Source organism: Cheilinus undulatus, linkage group 15 (assembly GCF_018320785.1).
Source record: "Cheilinus undulatus linkage group 15, ASM1832078v1, whole genome shotgun sequence".
NCBI lineage: Eukaryota > Metazoa > Chordata > Actinopteri > Labriformes > Labridae > Cheilinus > Cheilinus undulatus.
Window position 1 is genome coordinate 36,966,044 of NC_054879.1, and position 19,829 is coordinate 36,985,872.

The 19,829-nt window shown below is 39.7% G+C and overlaps 2 protein-coding genes across 2 annotated transcripts; one reads left to right on the top strand and one right to left on the bottom strand.

Moving 5' to 3' along the window:
- The first annotated feature begins 3,776 nt into the window (after nt 1-3,776).
- mettl21cb (methyltransferase like 21Cb) lies at nt 3,777-7,310 on the top strand. Its single transcript, XM_041807759.1, has 4 exons — nt 3,777-3,891; nt 4,040-4,203; nt 4,281-4,398; nt 6,913-7,310. The coding sequence occupies exons 1-4, from the start codon at nt 3,777-3,779 to the stop codon at nt 7,308-7,310; spliced, it is 795 nt and encodes a 264-aa protein (XP_041663693.1).
- A 2,173-nt stretch (nt 7,311-9,483) lies between these two features.
- Nucleotides 9,484-16,963, bottom strand: LOC121522730 (rhodopsin kinase GRK1-like). The gene is made up of 7 exons (XM_041807355.1): nt 15,850-16,963; nt 14,620-14,747; nt 11,346-11,503; nt 11,182-11,265; nt 10,965-11,089; nt 10,673-10,874; nt 9,484-9,956 (listed from the first exon to the last, which is right to left on the bottom strand). Exons 1-7 carry the CDS (start codon nt 16,546-16,548, stop codon nt 9,667-9,669), a joined length of 1,686 nt encoding a protein of 561 aa, XP_041663289.1. The 5' UTR covers nt 16,549-16,963; the 3' UTR covers nt 9,484-9,666.
- Between the last annotated feature and the right edge of the window lie 2,866 nt (nt 16,964-19,829).

Sequence of the window (19,829 nt, forward strand, 5' to 3'; positions counted from 1 at the left end):
ATTACAAGACTAGCAATCTTTTTTTTTTGTTTTGTTTTTTTTTTTGGTATATTCAGATAAAAGGGCAGGTCTGCACCACACTCCAAGTTATATTATAAATATTATTCCCCTAGAAAACCTTAAAAAAAGTGGAAGCTTTGACCTCAGAAATGGTCAAGTGCAAGTCACATTAATCAGTTTGTTTTCCATGCTTAAACAGTTGGCTTTAAATATCAACCTTTTGACTATTTTTGACTGTTTTGCCCCCTTTAACTTATTTCTATTGCCACTTTAACCCATTTTTTGCCACTCTGTAAATTGTCATTGCCCTTATTTTCAATTTTTGCCACTTTTTATCCTTGTTTAATGCCTTAAGCCCACTTTTGTTGCTTCTTTTTGCAAATTTTCACCATTTTTGCCACTATTATCCAGGTTTTGCCCCATCCTCCCACCTTTTGCTACCTTTTGCCCATTTCAGTCGCTTTTCACTACTTTTTAAAAATGTTTTTGCCACTTTTTGACCATTTTGCCACCTGTAACTCATTTTTGTGTCGCTTCTCACCCAGATTTTGCCCGTTTCTGCCCTTTTTACCACTTTATCTCAACACTTGTATCACTTTTCACCCAGTTTTTGGCATTTTATGTTTACTTTGCGCCATTTCACCCGTTCCTGCTGCTTTTTGACTGTTTTGCTCCCTATAACTTATTTTTATTGCCACATAAAGTCATTTTTGCACTTTTCACCACTTCAATTGTGGTTTTGGAAAGGTATTTTTCAACAATTTGGCTCTCTTTGGTTGAGCAGGGTTTAGTAATGCTGTCATAAGCCTTTTATAAATTATTCACCCCCTTGGATGTTCAACCCTTTTGTTGATTTAATAAATCAGTCATGGTCTGTATAAATTGACCAAAAAAACTCTTAAATGTCCAAGTGAAAACAGATTTCTACAGAGTAATAACAATTTAATAAAAATATAGAAGATAATATAAGTGATTGTGTAAATATTCACCCCTTTCACATCAGTATTTAGAATCACCTTTAGCTGCAATCACAGCACTGAGTCTTTGTGGCTAGGTCTCAATCAGGCTTGCACATCTGGACGATTTGGACATTCTTCTTTTGCAAAACTGCTCAAGCTCACACAGGTTGCATGCACAGGTCTCAAATCCAGCTTCAAATTCTGTATTGGTTTTAGGCTTTGGCTTCAGTCTTGCAGGTTTCTTGCTGACTGAATAAATTTGTCCTCCAGGATTTTCATATATTTTGCCACATTCATTTTACCCTCCACATTTAAAGTCCTTCCACGGCCACCTGCCAAGAAGCATCCCCACAGCACGATGCTGCCATTACTTCATTTTCATTTTCACTTTGGCATCAAAGAGGTTTTTTTTTTTTGTCAAAAAGCCAAATTATATTGACCATGATTGATTTATTAAATCTATAAAAGGTTAAAACATCCAAGGGAGTGAATTCTTTTTACAGGCTCTGTCTATACAAAGACCAAACAATAACCCACCACGGCACCTGAAAACATTTTGCATAGCAGAAGCATGGAAAAACCTTCTTTCACAGCAGCAGGCCGTCAACACCAATGATCCAGATGGCACAGATGTCCCTGCCTTATCAGGGGTGTGTCACAGACGATGCTGCACCTATAAACACAAGAAGACGACGGCAGAGAGACATGCACACTGCAGAGAAAGAGGACAGCACTACGACATCGTTCAGGTAAGTCTGATACTCTCTGAAATGCAACAAATGCAACGGCTGCTTTTGAAACTTTTGGTTGAACGAGAAGAAAGCATCAAAATTCAGAATCATAACGTCTGCATGTCATATTTGCATGTATCTCCAGCTGAATGTGATGTGTACCCCACTCTGTGTCCCTGTGTGAAGCATGCTGACCAGAGGATTTGACCAGCTGTGTTTCTGGGCTCCAGACTGCAGCTTAGTGTCAGCCAAACAGACTAGTCGACTAAATCTAGTCCATCCTGAACCCACTCCAACTTTTTCTCAGCTTACTAATAAGCCACAAACACACAAATCATATGGCAAGCTTCATGGATATGAAGCAGGATTCTCAGTGTGACAGCTGGTGACAATGCAAATGTTTGTGATGATTCAAATACTGGAAATGTAAAGCTATGATATACACAGCTGATGCATTTCCACAGCTAAAGCCATTTATTATGTCGGTACCTATTGAGAGAATATGTGAGGGATTTTTAGCAACATTTTTATCATGAATTTTGATGTGTTTGGATGAGAAATACCTGCAAAATGAAGTTTATTTCAAAGGTACACGGTTAAAGGTTATCCTCATTATAACATTAAAACTCCCAGAGAACAGAATGATGTAAAAACAGGTTGAAAATATCAGTAATTTCCCAGCACCCAGAGAGGGGTCTGAATGTAAAGAGGGCATGCCACATACATTTGGTTTACTACATATTTCATGATGATGAGTTTGGCTTGGCTGTTGAGGTCTTGTCTTATCAATGCTGCATCAAAACGCTGCTTTTCCTGTGATAAGTAGTTATGGTCAAATCAGATTTTTTTTTTAATTGTTTTGCGAAGCCACCATGTCAGAATACACAGCAACAATCTTGTCCTGTTTTGGCCACAGATCTAGACCAATCATTTTATGCTGTTGTCCTGAGTGTCTTCATGTCTGTGCATCAATTTATTGGCTCTTAGGGAAGGGGGTCAACCAGAAGATCACTGCAGGAGAAAAAAGATTTGGAATAATTGTATAATGCAATTCTGGTAAATGATGATACAAAGACAAGTTGGGGAGCATTAAGTTATGCATTGTTGACATAAGGTCAGGGGGTCAAACAAGATGGAAGATGCAAGAAAAATTCTGATATGCTGGTCCTGTCCAACTGTGGTCATAAGGTTTCCTGGATGCACCACGTGTAACATCACACAAGATTTTTTTTTTGTCATTTCCAACATCATTATTAAAGGTCACATATTTTACCCCTTTATGACAAGTTTATATTGGTCTCAGAGGTCCCCAAAACATACCGGCAAAGTTTTTTTTTTATGAAAAAAACACTCCATTATTGGATTTTTGCATGTCTAAAAACTCCTGAGGCATTTCTGTGTCTGTGGCTTTAAATGTTACTGAGCTGTCTGACTCCACCCCTCTCAGGAAATGGATGTAGCTCAATGGATGTGGCCCTTCTGATCCTCCTCTACACTGCCAGCTGTGAGGAGGACCAGGAGAAGAGGGCGGAACTTTCTTCCAAGCGGGGAGGGCCAACCGAACCTGGGGGCGGTGCTAACTCCCCACATGACATCATGAGGGGAAAATCTGAGAATGTCTTGTTTCAGCATACATTTTCTGAAAGGTGGAGAAAGAGAGGGCGGGAGGGATTTTTCCAATTCTTTTGGTGTGTGTATGTGTGTGTGTGTGTGGGGGGGGGGGGGATTGTGGACAGACCCAATATTCAGGCCCATTATAACACACTGGCAACGATGTACCATAATTTCAGGGATCAGTTTAATAAGATATTCCCAAGTCCAGCAGATTTTTTTTTTGGTTTGGTTCATAAAGGATGTCCAGATGTTGGTTTAGCCCTGTGGATTCTATCCACTGTCCTCCTCTGGCATAAAAAGCCAAAAATAAGTTTTTAAATAAATTTTAAATCACATGACCCATTCTTAACTTCATAAGCTATTATCTGCCTGTACAAATATTGAGCTAATATTACGCCTACCTACTTATCATGACCAATTTTCTATTTGTAACAGTGCTCAAAATGTTATTAAATGTCTGTCCTTTGCCAGCATGCACAGAATGACCTCAACCTGCCAACCTGTGCTACAGAAAAAAAAGGAAAGTGAGACGGAGTGCAAAAGACCAAATGTGAAACAACAGATGGAGCAGGAGACCAGAGATGAAGGTACCTGTTCAATCTGCACTGCCATCACATGTCTGATTTCTGTACTGCAACACATAAACATCATTTAGCTTTTAGCTAGATTTACTCCACTGATGAGAGCTTTAAGTCTGCAGATTTACACGCCACCCTCTCCTCTTCTGCTCTTCAGCTGTAACAGAGCACAGAGCGATGGCAGGAGAGGCCCAGGACAGGAGGAACGTCTGGGAGCCGAGTGTTTACTACGCACTGGGGAAGGAGAACTTTTACTTTGCTGGTCATGACATAAGCATCCGAGAGTCTATAGATACTTTCGGTGCTCTGATCTGGCCTGGGGTATGTTTGTACACAGCTGTGTGTATCTGTACAGAAGTTAGTTGTTCGTGAAATAATAACATTTTTTCATTTTGCAGGCGATAGCTTTGTGCCAGTTTTTGGAGAATAACCAGCAACAGGTGAACCTGATGGATAAGGCAGTGCTGGAGCTGGGAGCTGGGACTGGTTTGCTCTCTATAGTGGCCAGTCTGCTCGGTGAGTCTGATAATAAAGTCCATCTGCATATTTAACAGTTTATAACATGTGTGAACAAATATCTTTGTCCACAAGAACAGTGCATGTCTCCATACAGACTTTACACTTCAATCATTATTAACACATAACTCAAAGTGATCTATCTGCACACTAAAAAGCCCCCAAATACAAGAACTAGTGTTTGTATGTTAAATTCCTGTTAAGAAAGCAGTTATGGTGGCATTTTAAAAAAAGTTTAATGTCCGTCTCACATCACAGAGGCTTTGCATTTGTGCCATAGGTCATTGGTTTGAATGACGTGAAACTACTGTATGCCTTTGCCTTTAGTCGACATTTCTCTGCTCTTCTCTTCTTTCGTACAAAATGTACATTTTTTCCTGCTTGTGGAACTCAAGGAAATATCATTACGTCACTAAACACTTGGACTCATTGTCTGAGAACCATGACTTTCCACCCACACCAACATTTTTGCATCCCAAGCAGACCAGTAAAGACACAGCATCATGATGAAGAGTCCTTTTGACAGTTATTCACATACGCTGAACTTTTCATTTATAATGCATGGGAAACATAATTCTCATTTTGCTTTACTGGATATTAAAAACTAATCATACAATACTTCAGAACTTTTCATAGTTTCTCCTCGTTTCTCTGCCTTCGTCATCACAGAGCTACAACCTGAAGACCAGTGATGAAATACTAAAAGGAGAAAGGTTCAAGTGAATTTCTATGGAAGCCCTAAAAGGACATGCATCTACACATTTTAAATGCTCCATTATCTATAGTCACAAGGAAATTTTTAATGTTCTTATGATAACTAGGCCAGTTTTCTGATGAGTCCTTAACATTTTGTCGAGATCTTGAGAATTTAACTTCTTGCCACTAATTTTTAACCTGACACGCAAGATGGATGTTTCACATATCCATCTGGTAAACCTCCCATATACAGTGTTTGGAAAAAGGCAGAGCCTTTGAAAAAAACTCGGAGGGTGATTGGAAGAACGTTCTGTATATGACATCTTTACTGGCCAATCAGAGCAACAAAACACGTGATGAAGCTGCTACCAAGGAGTAAACTCCATAGAAAAACGTGAACCATGGCGACTGTAGACATCAGTACACGACTTTTATCATTTTCTAAAAGAAAACAACTCAATGCTGTTCTTTGTTTTTCTTTTAACGGAGAAATGTTGTTAAGTTCTGATTAAAACTAATGCTTTAGCAGCATCCACACTACTGTCTTCCGCCATAATTGCACCGGCCTCTTGTTGCAGCTTGCTTACCTCACGACTCCCCGCACCCGGAAGTACTGCCCCTCGTTGCTGATTGGTCCTGTCACTTTCTAACCGGGTCCAAACGGTTCAAATGGGAACTTTGCAAGGTGGATTTACCAGTGAGAAACACAGAAACGGGTGTATCCATCTGCATTGCAAGGTTATGAAAAAGTGATTTTTGCATAATATGTGACCTTTAAAGACTACTTTTCTCATACTGTGCTAGTAAAAAAAAAGCCCATTTATTTTTCCTTCTCTCTTTTTTTTTCTTTCCATCATATTTCTTAACTCCCCCTGTGTTTCCCTGAAATGGTTTGGTCCTGCCTCAGACAAAAAAAGATGTACAGGTGCTGCTCAAAAAATGTGAATATCATGAAAAGGTTTTTTTTTTTTTTAGAATATCACTAAACATCAGTTCCAAAAAGGATTTATGATACAGAAATGTCAACCCTCTGGAAAAGTATGGTCATTTATGCACTCAGTACTTGGTTAGAGTTCCTTTTAAGATGTTTCTGCATCTATGCAATGTGGCATGGAGCCAATCAGTCCGTGGCACTGCTGGGGGGAAATGAAGCCCAGGTTGCTCTGATAGCAGCCTTCAGCTTGTCTGGATTATTGTCTCTCGTCTTCCTCTTGATATTGCCTTAGTGATTCTCTACGGGGTTCAGGTCAGACCAGTTGGCTGGCCAATCAGACACAGTAACACCACGGTCAACAAACCAGTTTCTGGTGGTTTAGGCTTCACAGTGGGCAGGTGTCACATCCTACTGGAAAAGGAAACCAGCATCTCCATAAAGCTTCTCAGCAGATGGAAGCATGAAGGTCTCTAAAATCTCCTGGTAGATGGCTGACAACATAGACTCTGGACTTTATAAAGTACTGTGGACCAACAGCAGCAGATGACATGGAACCTGATACCATCACTGACTGTGGAAGCTGAAAGCACTGGACCTCAAGCACCTTGGACTCTGGGCCTCCCTGATCTACGTCGAGTTTCTGGAATTTAGATTTCCAAATGAAATTCAAAAATGTACTTCCATCTAAAAACAGGATTCTGGGCCACTGAGCAACAGTCCAGTTCTTTTTCCCCTCAGGTGAGACACTGATGGCGTCTGTGGTTCAAGAGGGAATTGACACTAGGAACTGGTCACTTGAAGTCCATTTCCTGGACCCATTTGTGTGTGGTGGCTCTTGATCCACTGACTCCTGTTCATTCCTGTTTTCTCAAACTTTCTTCCAGGTGCTGCTGTGACAGCTACAGACCTACCTGACATCTTGTCCAACCTCACCTTTAATCTTCTAAGGAACACCAAAGGTCGGTCCCGTTACACCCCTCAGGTAGCCAGGCTAACCTGGGGCCAGGACCTGGAGCGAGACTTCCCCTCTGTGTCCTACCAGTACGACTACGTCCTCGCAGCTGATGTGGTCTACCCTCATGACTGTCTAGAGGAACTGCTGGAAACCTTTTGCCACTTCTGCCGACCAGGAAGTCGAACCACGCTGCTGTGGGCCAACAAGATCCGGTTTCAGTCGGACTTGAGGTTCGCAGAGAGATTTAAGAGCAGCTTCAACACGTCGCTGGTCACTGAGATCCCACAGCAGGAGATCAGGATCTACAAGGCCACAGCAAAGGAGTAACAGAACCCTAATGAAGGTTAAACAGTTTTAGATAAGTGTGCTTTTAATGTGTGCTTACATTACATTCCTCTACAAACCTGCAAACGTTAGAGATTTTTTAAAATACATGTAGTTCTTAGCCAGATTGCATTTCAATCAGCTGTTTTATTTATAAGTACATTTTTGTAGAGTTGTCTGACTTTTGCTGTTTTTAGAAATATTGTGCTTTCAACATTTTTTGCATTAAACTAACCATACATTCAACCAAGGTTCTATGCTCTTGCCATTAATTAAAAAAAATATATATAACAACTGAACTTAAACAGAAGAGCAACCGAAACGTTAAAGCACTAATTAAACTGATAAATCTAAACTATTCTTCTCACTTTTTCCCCATGATGAGTAATTTCTCAAGAGAATCACAGGAAAACTAGAGTTGTTGTCCTGGGTTAACAAATCATTTTGAATTTAATGTCAGTAACACGTCTCAAAAAATTAGGGACAGGGCCATATTAACCATTATATAGCACCCCCTCTTCTTTTCACAACAGTCTGTAAATGTCTGGGAAGTGATGAGTGGTGGAGTTTTTGGAGAGGAATGTTGTCCCAGGATTCTACCTGCTCAACTGTCCTGGGTCTCTGTTTTTTGCCAGACTTTCATCTTATGATGCACCTAATGTTTTCCTTTTGTGAGATTTCTGGACCAGTTCAGCCCCCAGACTCTTTGCAAACCCATGCTGTTGTGATGGATGTGGTTTAGCATTCTCTAACCGGCATAGTCAAGGCCTTCCCTGAAAGAGACGTTGTCTGGATGAGAGCGTATGTTGCTCTGAAACATCTACAAAGCTGTCAGCATTGATTCCACCTTTCCACATGTGAAAGTTGCCCTCGCCATCGACACTAACACAACCCCATACCATCAGAGATGCAGGATTTTGAACATGGAAGCTGTGGTTTCCTAAAAGATTTTCAAATTTTGATTTAACTGACCACAGAGCAGTTTTCCATTTTGCCTCAGTATTAAATGAGCTCTGGCTCAGAGAAGATGGCAGCATTTTCTGATCATGTTCACATATGGCTTCTTCTTGGCATGTCACAGCTTTAACTTGTAGGCATGGTGAACTGTGTTGACAGACAGTGATTCCTGGAAGTGTTCCTGAGCCCATGCAGTGATTTCCAGTACAGAATCATTGCTGTTTTAAATGCAGTGCCACCTAAGGTTTAAAAGATCAGGAATCCAATATTAGCCTTCTTCAGATTCTCTGAATCTCTTGATGATGTCTTTGCAATTTTACATTGAGGAGTATTTCTCTGTGCCTTTTCCTTTCTTCTCCTAACTTGTGAGAGACTCTCTAAAATGCCCCTTTTACACCCACTCATGATACAGACCAGCTGCCAATAAACATAACAAGTTGCAAAATGCTCCTCCACCTGTTTTTCATTAGAACCACTAACTTTTCAAGACTTTGTTGACCCATCCCTACTTTTTTGAGATTTATTGTTGCCATCAAATTCAAAATGATTTAAGTTTTGTTTTATGAAATGGTAAATTTTCTCAGTCTCAACATCTGATATTTTATGTTCTATTGAAATAAAATATGGGCTTATGAGATTTGTACATCAATGCACTCCAACTTTTCTGAAGTTAGATTGTTTACTTCACAAAATAAGAAAATGATTTCCAAAAGGATCAAACTTTGTGTTTATTCTTGTTTGCCTCTGTTAGACAGCAGCATTAGAGCTAAAAATTGAACACACCTTCCATTAAATGGCAAACACTATATGAGGGCACGTATTGACAAGAAGAAAATTAACATGTTCAACATGTGATCTTAGCACCAAAGATGCCACACAAGCCTGGTTTATACTCTTGCATTGAATCTATGGTACGCCATAGTGGACGTAAGCATTATAGACTTGTTTGCTTGCGTGTCTTCATCGTTCTGTAATTCTCTGAAAACAAGCAGAGTTCAGCATGTGCTGAGACTAAGGATCGATGGAGAAGTATAAATCAGGCTTAACTTGTGGTAAAGCCAACCTAAATTTTAAAGTGCATTTTATACCTAAAAGCAGAACATAACTGAAGACTCAACAAGAAAAAGAAGAAAGTTAACAGCTTTAAAGAGAAAAACAAAAAGATTTTGAGTGTATAAGGGAAGGATAGAGGATATGACATAGTTACTGTCCTAATTTTTAGTTCATTCCAGGTGGAAAACCCATCTCCATTCTTTTCTTTAGGTGTTTGTGCTCAACAATCAAAAGTCCCAGTCTGACTCTGCTATTAAAAAGTTCAGCAGAGACTCTTCCTGTCCTGAGAATTTGTCTCTTAATGTCCTAAATAAATACAATAATGTCGACTGCATGGTTGATACATTAATTATGAAACACAACAGGTTGATGACTTTGGCTGCTCCAGTATGGACTCCCTGCGGAGGTCGTTGGGGAGGGTTCCTTCAGGACCCCAAAGGTTCAACTCTCCATAAATGCCCATATCTATCATCTCCTCCTGCCAGGGGATTGGGATGTTTCCTGAGGAAAACTCATCGAAAAAGGTCTTGTCAGAATCCTCCAGGGTTACTCCCTTCACCGAGGAGAAAGCCCCGACGTCATCAAGACTTTTGGCGTACACCACTTTGGGATCAGGGACGAAGGGAGGAGGTAGAATACCTGGAGAGGTGAGAGGTAAATATTACATTGCATCACAGTGTAAAAGAATTAAGACGTTTTCTACCCTGAAATGACCACATAAACTCCCAATGAGAAAATATTCTAAAACACTACAGCATTTTCTGAAGAAAACACAGCAGTGGATTAGTCAGTTATTCCCTGTTAATTCCTGAAAATATTTAAGCAAATTTCCACAAAAAATGTTATCAATTTTAAAAAAACAAATTCATTAAGCAAAGTTTCATAAAAAAGATAGAAAATTCCCAAAGACATAAAAAAAAATCCCTGTAATGACAATGAAAATTCTTCAAAATGTTAAGGGGCACTACCCTCATATTCTCAAACAAATTGCCTGAAATTAACAAATTAATTTACCAGTGTTGTATTTAAAAAAAAAATATGTTTCAACACAAACTCTAACCATAAATTAAAATCAAATTTCTTAATATCAAAAATACATTTCCCCAATTTCTATAAAAATGAAAAAAAAAAAACTCCTGATGGAACATTCCAAAATATACAAACGTATCAATAAAATTTCCTTGAAAATGCTTAAGAATTCCCCAAAGTACTTAAACAGTAAGTGAGGCAGATTTGACTGCCAACCATGCTTGTTTTTTCAGGATTTGTGGGATGTAACATGGAGCTGCTTCATGGCAGAGTCGGTTTAATCATAAACCACCATGACAACAGAATGTTTCTTAAACAGATTGTACCTGCGTTGAGTTTCCTCCAGTTGATGCCACTAAAAAATGGATGAGCTCTGATCTCATCACAGCATCCGTTCTTAAATCCCATCCTCTGATTGACTTCTCTGGCCGTCAGCCCCTCACAGAGAGACTTCGCATGCTCGCTGAAGTTGTCTGGATAGTTCACCTCCCGTGTCAGCATACGCTCTTTCATCTCCTCACGGTCAACCTAAACACACAGGAAATATTGTCTCATAACCTGATCTACTTTTAAAAGTTCAGATATTTGTGCTCTAAATTTGATGAAAAGGTGTTTCACCTTTTCCCCTCTGTTTCTGAACGGGTTCTTAGCAGCCATGAACTCAAACAGTGTCACTCCAAGAGTGAAGTAATCCACTGAAGTGTCATATTTCTCTCCTTTCAGCATCTCAGGAGCCATGTACCCTGTAGGAACCAAAGCCAAACAGTGGATGAAAATCCAATAAAAGCATAAAAAGAATAAAAGTAAGGCATTTTTATTTGTAGATGTGACCCACCTGGTGTCCCAGCGTATCCTTTAGTCAGTGTTTTTCCTTCTTTTAGCTCCACAGCAAGACCCAGGTCAGATATGCGCACATTCCCTGGGAACATCGGAGATATCATCCTTTAATGTTTTTGTGTTTTTGCACCAACACTTTCATAGTTAATAAAATACGCCTACCATCATTGTCCAGCAGCACATTCTCTGGTTTGAGATCTCTGTAGATGATTCTCTTCTGATGAAGGTGCTCTAACCCTTGGATGATCTGAGCCGTGTAAAAACATGCTCTAGGCTCTTCAAACCCTGGGTTATTCTCATCCACCAAGTAGATGTGGTACCTAAGAAACACAGGACAGGTGAGCTATCAATTTCTCACGTAAGGCTATGTTATCTGCATGCAAGTATGTTATGTAGGCTAACAGATACCCCGTATCTAACTTAAAGATAGAAGATGCTGACAACGAATATTCAGTGGTAAGCTATGTGAAAAATACTGAAGTTTTCATTCCCTGTCCATCCATTAAGCCACATCCATTTCCTGAGTGGGGCAAAGTTAGGGGTGGAGTCAAACAGCTCATCAACATTTAAAGCTACAGACACAGAAACAGCCTGTTCTGAGCAGGGTTGAACAGAGGGTTTTTAGACATGCAATAATCCAATGCTGGAGTATTTTTTACAGCGACAAACTTCACAGGCATGTTTTGGGGACCTCTGAGACTAATATAAACTTGCCTTAAAGGGGAAAAATATGTGACTTTTCAATTTGTCAACTAAAAATGTTGTTAAAAAGCTTTTTTTCCATGAAAGACAAAAAGTTGATTTAAAAAAGGACCACTGGTGATAAAAACAGTGACAAGAAGTAAGTGTTGTTTTTGTCAAGGAGACTTAAAGAAGACTTAAATGTATTTTTTTTTGTCGAACATTCAAAACCTATGATATTTCTCCACTTTGCATAGGCTATGTGATACGTCAGTATTTTTATCAGTATATATTGAATTAATTCAAACATCGATAGTGCTTTAATATGAGTGTTTTAAAGTTATATTGATTTTACGTTCTGCCTGGTTAAGTTAGCTCAAAGAAAATGCAAAGACTTCCTAAAATGCTAAAATGTTTTTGAGTTTTCATCGTCTAAAACTGGACTAAAACTTTCAAGACTGAACATGACTAAAATGTGACTAAAAACTAAAAGGCATTTGAATGTAAAATGAATGTAAAGACTGAGACTAAACCAAAAAAGCTGCCACAAAGAACACTGCTGCCAGATGAGTTGGAGCCATTAGTCAGGAGGCCTCAGGCCCACAGCCATCAGTGGGTTTCATGAGTTTGCCTCAGAGACCAATGGTAATGCCACTGAGACTAATAGAGCTTTTCCACTATGACTTCCAAACCAAGCTGTGCTGGTTTATTTTCCCATCACCAGAATAGTCTCTGGAGCAGGGCCCAAGCCCACCTGTCCCCCCTCCTATTGCATCACAATGACATCATCATTTGGGGACGCCTCGCAGACATGTTTAAGTAGCAACCTCGAGAACTTGAAGCACCTCAAGACAAAAGCAAAGACAGGCATGATGTGAGTGGATAGATAACCAAACATTGCTTCTTCTGGTGGTGCAGCAATCCAACATCATCGACCCAAAACGCCGTGTCAGCAGCTCTAAGAGGTACCCTCAAACAGTTAGCTCGGTTATAGTGGAAGAGCAAATCCCCTGCTGCACTGGGCTTGCCATGCCGAGTCAGACCAAGTAAAGCTATTCCCTTAATGTAATGGGAAAGCCCTACAACTGTTTGTTCATATTTAGTCAAAGCTCAAAATCAAAGGTTACAGTGTCTAAACTCAGGAAAATACTCCTATACTACATTAACTCCTGTCCTAACTTAAAGATTTTCCTTTTAACCTCACTTTAAGTTTAGGGTATTGTTTTTTTTCATGAATTCTGTGCTATCAGTTTACTTTATCTTATTGTTTCTGACTTTTATAACTGTTGGTCTTAATTAGCTTCTGTCAATCTCTAATCTCTAATCCCTGTCATTTCAATCTTCTCCATTTGCAGTTCTTTTTAGTTACAGAGTCATATAATAAATCTGTTGTAAAGCACTTTGGTTCATTTCCTTACTCTGACTTTAATCTCAGAATTCTGACTTTAATCTCAGAATTCTGACTTTAACCTCAGAATCCTGACTTTAACCTTAGAATTCTGATTTTAATCTCAGAATTCTGACTTTAATCTCAGAATTCTGACTTTAACCTTAGAATTCTGATTTTAATCTCAGAATTCTGACATTTTTTAGGAGACATAATTTTGACTTTTTTTCAACGAGCTCTGACTTCAATCTCTGAATTCTGACTTTTTTCCCAGAATTTTGACATTTCTTAGAATTTTGACTTTAATCTCTGAATTGTGACAACTTTGAGGAGTCTGAATTTTGACTTTTTTATTCAGAATTCTGACTTAAATTTCAGGATTCTGACTTTAATCTCAGAATTCAGACTCTCAGAATTCAGACTTTTTTCTCACAAGTAAAAAAGAAAAATTCTGACTTTTTTCCCAGAATTTTTGACATTTCTTAGAATTCTGACTTCAGCCTCTGAATTTTGACATTTTTGAGGAGTCAGAATTTTGACTTTTTTTTCCCTCAGAATTCTGACTTTAATCTCAGGATTCTGACTTTTTTCTCACAAGTAAAAAATAAATTGTCCCTTTTTTTGTTGCACTAATCCTCTTCTGTATATAATGAAAGTTGCCATTCACATGTCTTTTAAAGAAGGGCCATTATTAATGGATATATCATGTAATCATCTGCATAAATGCATAAAACACCAGCACTCAAAGTTGTATCTGTGGCTCTTGCATTGGAGCTAAGGTATATCGTTGGGGTTGTTTCTGATGCCAGTACTAAAGTGACACTTTTCAAAAGGTTCCAGTGCCTAAACGGTACCTGAATCGATACTTCTAAGACAAAAAGTGTTTTAAAAGTTTCAGCTGAACAAAAAATTGTCTCTGTATCATGAATATTTCAGAAATAGAACATTTTAGTGAAGGAAACAGCTGTAACTTCTTCACCTAACGCATTTTATGCCTGGTACTATGTTGGTACCAGATTGTGATACTCATCCCTAATTGGAGCGGGTATTATGATGTCCATATTTTACAAAAAGATTAAAATTATCTACATTTGTATCCATTTTATATTGTGGGGTACTGTGATCCCTACCGACTTCAACTGGGTCGTACTCAATTGTGGCACAATTTGACAAATGATAAATTAATCCTAAAAGCTGGCTGCATCAGTCTGTTCGATGGATTGCAATTTTAGAGGATACTGCAAGAAAAATCTCCTGTCCTGTTTTTAGACACCAAGAAAAACAGTATAACAGCAGTGACGTGATGAGGAGCGAGTTTTCTAAGTGTTCCTGGTGTTACATTGAGGTATTTCAGAGTGTAAAGGTTACTTGAGGTCTCCTCCATTCATGATGGTCATGACCAGACAAAGTTCTTCTTTTGTCTGGAAGGCGTACGCCAGCGACACAATGAAGCGACTGTGAACCTTCTCAAGAATCCTCTTCTCCACCATCGCCCCCTGCAGGAGGAAATCAAGAAAGACAGCTTGTAACAAATGTACAACTATGCAGACTCTTCTGTCCATCTGTAGAAAAACCTGCTGATGCATATTCCAGTTGAAAAAGTCCGTTTGACAAAATGACCTCAGACAATTCAAGGGCGAGATGCATGTGTGCCAAGAAGTTCCATTCGGCAGAGCTTTTCACTAAAGCTCCCAGTAATCACTCTATCCCCGTCTCAGTGTTTAATACTGCAGGCTAAAGCCAAACGAGACCGAGGCAGGGACAAAGATGATTAGCACCATCGCAGGCTGGGCACTTTCTCTGGAACAGAGAGCCAGCAGAATACCTTCATTAATCATGCAGTGCCCGCGCTGCATTGAAAAGAGCTTTGGATTTCCCTGAAGTCTTCTGCAGGGAAATAAAACAATGCCTAACCTATCCACTACTAATGTGTTTAGCAGAGAAGGAACCATCCAAATAATCCACAAGAAATCTAGTCTGCATGGACTTATTTTCAACATGTCTTTAATTCACTGATATCTTTTGAATCAATTTTGTCAGAAACTCAAAAACACATTTTTAATTCAAGGATGCTTAAAATTTGCAGCTTTGTACGTTAGCTTGTCTTCATTATCAAATCTTGATTTGTTTAGGCATTTGAAACTTAATAAGACCAAAAGAAAAGAGGAGGATCAGTGTAATTGTAGTCGTTACGGAAGCCTAGATAGGACATGCATTCATTCATAGTTTACTCTATTTTCTCCAGTAATTTGCAACTCTTCTTTTCTAAGGAATTTGATTTTATATCCCAACATTCCAGGGTGAACAAATTTTTTTTTATTTGTTAGAGTTGAGTTCTCCAAATCTCAAGAAAACTACAAAATGAAACTCCCTTTCACAGGAAAACCAACATTTTAAACCAGGACAACAAGATAGGTCAGCCACGATCTCAAGAAAAAGATAAAAAACTGACATAATCCCAGAATAAATGAGTAAAAAGAAGTTTATGGTGCATGTCCCTCCTTCTGGTACTACACATCCAATCTAACAGGACCAAGAGGGATAACAATGCTGGCCTCTTGCAGATGAACAGCAAGTTAAAAAAGTATTTTCCCTTACCTCGTATCCTTTCCTCTTCTTCAGCCTCTTCTTGTTGAGCTTCTTACATGCGTACAGTTTCCCTGTCGCCTTCATCTGACAGGCTGAAACCTCCCCAAACCCACCTTTCCCCAAAACACGAAAGTCTTGGAACCAGTCTGCATCCATGGGCTGCATCTCCAGCCACTTCCACTGCAGGAACCTCTTCACGTACATGCTCTCCAGGAAGAAAGTGAAGGGGGCTTCTCGTAGAAAATCCAGAGTCGTGGATAATGCTACAGCGAACAAGTTGTCGCCTACTGCCTCCTGGCCTTCTTTCACTTTAGCTATGATGTCCTCAGAAAGGAAGGGGCAGTAGTGTTTGGCAGAAGGGTCCATGTATCTCTGAATGATCTTTGAGGCCTTCTTTGCCCGCTCTGAATCCTCAGCCAGGTCATAGTCCTCGATGTCTCTCCACAAACGGCATGCGCCGTGATACTCCTTATTCGCGTCTAAGAACTCTCTAAAGAGCCGTTTTCCAATGGGTTGATCCACGCAGACCAAGTCAAAGGACAAGTCCAGGGTTTCCATCAAACCCTCACACACGGTGATGTGGGGCAGCTTGAGCCGAGAGTGGTACTTCTTATCCCGAGCTGCTGCCAGGTTCGAGCCATCGATGCTTCCCCGAGCATTGATGTAAGCAGAGTTCGCGACCACCGTGGTCAAGCCTCCAATATCCATGTCGAAGCAAGGTGACTGTTAGGCAATGCAAAGAGGGGACATTTCAAAGACTGAGGGTAAATCCTGAATGCAAGTTTTCATTGGATGAGGAGGTTTGAGGTTGAAGCAGAGGTGAGAAAACAGAAGACAGATCACAGAGCAGAGGCGGAGGGAGCATGGGAGACAGCAGAGAACTTGAGTCTGGTGCCTGAGACAGATCCCAGGACTCTTTGAGCACTGTACCATCCTCATACATACACACCTGAGTCAACACCTTTAGATAATCCATTAACACCCTAATGTCCCAGACAAAGTGTGCGAGCTGAGGCTCTAACAGAACAACACAGGCAGCTGGAGTCAGTCAACAGACTGGGACATCACAACTGGCACCAGGACCTTTACAAAGAACAAAGCTATTCTAAAAGTAATCAGTGCTACTGAATTTAATTTGAAGACCTTTTCCCCCAAACATGCTGCACCAGTATCCCAAAACCATTTCATGAGGATTATTGATAAAAACTTCACTAAGATACATCACTCTGCAGAGAGACGAGCTACAGTGAACCTTATCAAGTATTCAGTTATACTGTGGAGTAAAATGTCTCTTACCTTAAGAGTTTCTACAAGTTCAATATTCTTACTAAACAGTCCTTCGCTTAAGCACAACAGTAGATTTCACCTTCTCACACGAAGGCCTACTGCATTTTTTCACTGTATTTGGGTGTAATGTAAAGGCTGCAACTCCATTATCAAAAACAGCTGCCTAACATAAAAGGATTTCTAACCAGCGTGTATCTCTTACATTTCTTTCCAATTTCCATTAGCAGCACTCAATAGAAACTGCCGTTTTTAAGCCCCACTCAGACCAAAGATTCAAGTTTTGGAAACATTCAAGCCCATTTCAGAGGGTCACTGGGGACAGCTGTGTGAATCACAGCTGGATTCAGGTCAGCCAAAGATACTGCCTGTGATTCAGTTTGTCTAATCTCTAATCACTGGCTTTGGGATGTTGTTAGCAGATAAATGGGCTGTTTTACATCCATTCCCTGACTTATACTTTTCAATGACCTTTTCTCTGAGTTGCTTGGAGTGTTCTTTTGTCCTCATGGTGTAATGGTGGCCATGAATACCGATTAGACTAGACCTTAAAGACAGGATTTTTATACTACAATCACTTTAGACAAATTCACTGCACTCAGGTGATTCCCCTTTCACTAGCTGTGAAACTACTAGCACAAATCGGCTGGACCTCTGTTAAATTAGGACAGTCACTTAAAAGTAGGATAATATTTATGCAGTCATCTATTTGACATTACATATTTTCGTAAAATTAATACTTCTTTGTAGAAATCTGTTTTCAATTTGAAATTACAGAGTTTTGGTTGATTGTTTAGTCAAAAAAGCCAAATTATGGCGCATTGGTAGTCGAGTGGTTAAGGCGCACACCATATTTGCAGGCGACCTGGGTTCGAATCCGGCCCGTGGCACTATTTCCTGCATGTCTCTCCCCGCTCTCCTCCCTGCTTCTGACTCTATCCACTGTCCTATCTAATAAAGGCCAAAAATAAATCTTAAAAAAAAAAGCCAAATTATACTGACTTTTTTTTTAAATCAGTAACAGTGAAACATCTAAGGGGGTGAATACTCCTTATTTAGGCAGTGTATTTGACTGTTTCATGTCCATATCTGAGCTCTATGATCACCCATGCTACCTTCAACGCACCATCTAACCACCTAAAAGTCTTTAAAAAATTAATATGTTTATCAAAATGTGCTATATTCTCATGAAGCATAATGAGCTTTTTTATTTACCTGAGCTCTATTGGGACAAGTTTTCCTCATTGGGCACTTGTCTTTTAATGAAACCAAATGGAAAATACTGAAATACCAAATGCTGGAAAAAGTCCAACCCTCCTTTCTTTGAAACATCAAATCATGCTAACATTATTTTCTGCAAATTTATGAACAAGATTCAAGTGCTTTTAAATACATAAACACTGTGCCAGGCTTAGTCAAGAAACTGGGGGAATTTTGTGTTGCAACCAATGATCCTTGCGCATACCTACATATTAGACTTCCTTTAAAGTAACTGAAAATCCTGCCTCTTTTTAACTCAGATTGCTAAAGGTCTCAAACTTCAGCTGAACTTCTACAGGTTCATCTCAATAAATTAGAATACTGTGGAACAGATGATTTATTTCAGTAGTTCAATTCAAAAAGTGAAACCCCGATAAAGATTCTTTCTTCTGAAAACCCAACTTCAGCATCTCAAAAAAATAGATAATTGCATAACACCAACGATTTTTTACAGAGAGAAGTTTTTCTTCTGAAAAGTATGTTCATCCATATGCACTCAGTACATCGTTGGAGCTCCTTTTGCATGAACTACTGCATCAGTGCAGCGTGGCATGGAGGCGATCAGCCAGTGGCACTGCTGCGGTGTTATGGAACCCAGGTTGCTTTGATAGCAGCCTTCAGTTTGTCTGTATTGTTGAGTCTAGAGTCTCTTCTTCTTGACAACACCCCATGGAGAATCTACGGGGTTTGGGTCAGGCCAGTTGGCTGGACAATTAAGCAGGAATATCCATTTAACCAGCTTTTGTTACTTTTGTTTGGTTTCCCTGTGGGCAGTTGCCAAGTCCTGCTAGGAATGAAACCAGCATCTCCATAAAGCTTCTCAGTATATGGAAGCATTAAGTGCGCTCAAATTCCCTGTTAAATGGCTGCTTTGACTCAGGACTTCAGAAAACACAGTGGATCCACAGCAGCAGATGACATGGCACTCCAGACTGTAGAAACTTCACACTGGACTTCAAGCATCTTGAATTTTGTGCATCTCTGATCCTCCTTCAGACTCTGGGACCTTGATTTCCAAATGATATACAAAATGTATTTTCACCTGAAAAGACTTTGGAGCCACAGTGTTCTTAACCCAGGAAAGACGCTTCTGATGTCTCTGGTTCAGAAGTGGCTTCAAACAAGGACTGAGTCAATTGTAGCCAAATTTGTTAATGCATCTGTGTGGTGGCATTTGATATACTGACTCCAGCCTATCCACCAAATTCTTGAATAGGTTTTGCTTGTTAATCCTCTGAAGGTTGCAATTATCCCTGTTGTCTATGTGCCTTTTTCCAACATTTTTTCCTTCCAATCAACCTTCTATGAATACGCTTGGGTACAGCCTGTGGCTTACCCTTCTTGTGGAGGTCTCAATGGCAGTTTCACAGACAACTGTCAAGTCAGCAGTCTTCCTCATGACTGTGTACCTACGTAAGAGACCATTTAAAGACTCAAGAAACCTT

What these genes read in the sequence shown, in the direction of transcription:
- mettl21cb (XM_041807759.1), top strand. Translation starts at nt 3,777, where the DNA reads ATGCACAGAATGACCTCAACCTGCCAACCTGTGCTACAGAAAAAAAAG. An exon ending in GCAGGAGACCAGAGATGAAG is followed by an intron (nt 3,892 to 4,039) that starts GTACCTGTTCAA and finishes TCTGCTCTTCAG; the next exon opens with CTGTAACAGAGCACAGAGCG. An exon ending in GTGCTCTGATCTGGCCTGGG is followed by an intron (nt 4,204 to 4,280) that starts GTATGTTTGTAC and finishes TTCATTTTGCAG; the next exon opens with GCGATAGCTTTGTGCCAGTT.
- LOC121522730 (XM_041807355.1), bottom strand. Translation starts at nt 16,548, where the DNA reads ATGGATATTGGAGGCTTGACCACGGTGGTCGCGAACTCTGCTTACATC. An exon ending in AGAAGAGGAAAGGATACGAG is followed by an intron (nt 14,748 to 15,849) that starts GTAAGGGAAAAT and finishes TTCCTCCTGCAG; the next exon opens with GGGGCGATGGTGGAGAAGAG. An exon ending in ATGAATGGAGGAGACCTCAA is followed by an intron (nt 11,504 to 14,619) that starts GTAACCTTTACA and finishes TGTGTTTCTTAG; the next exon opens with GTACCACATCTACTTGGTGG.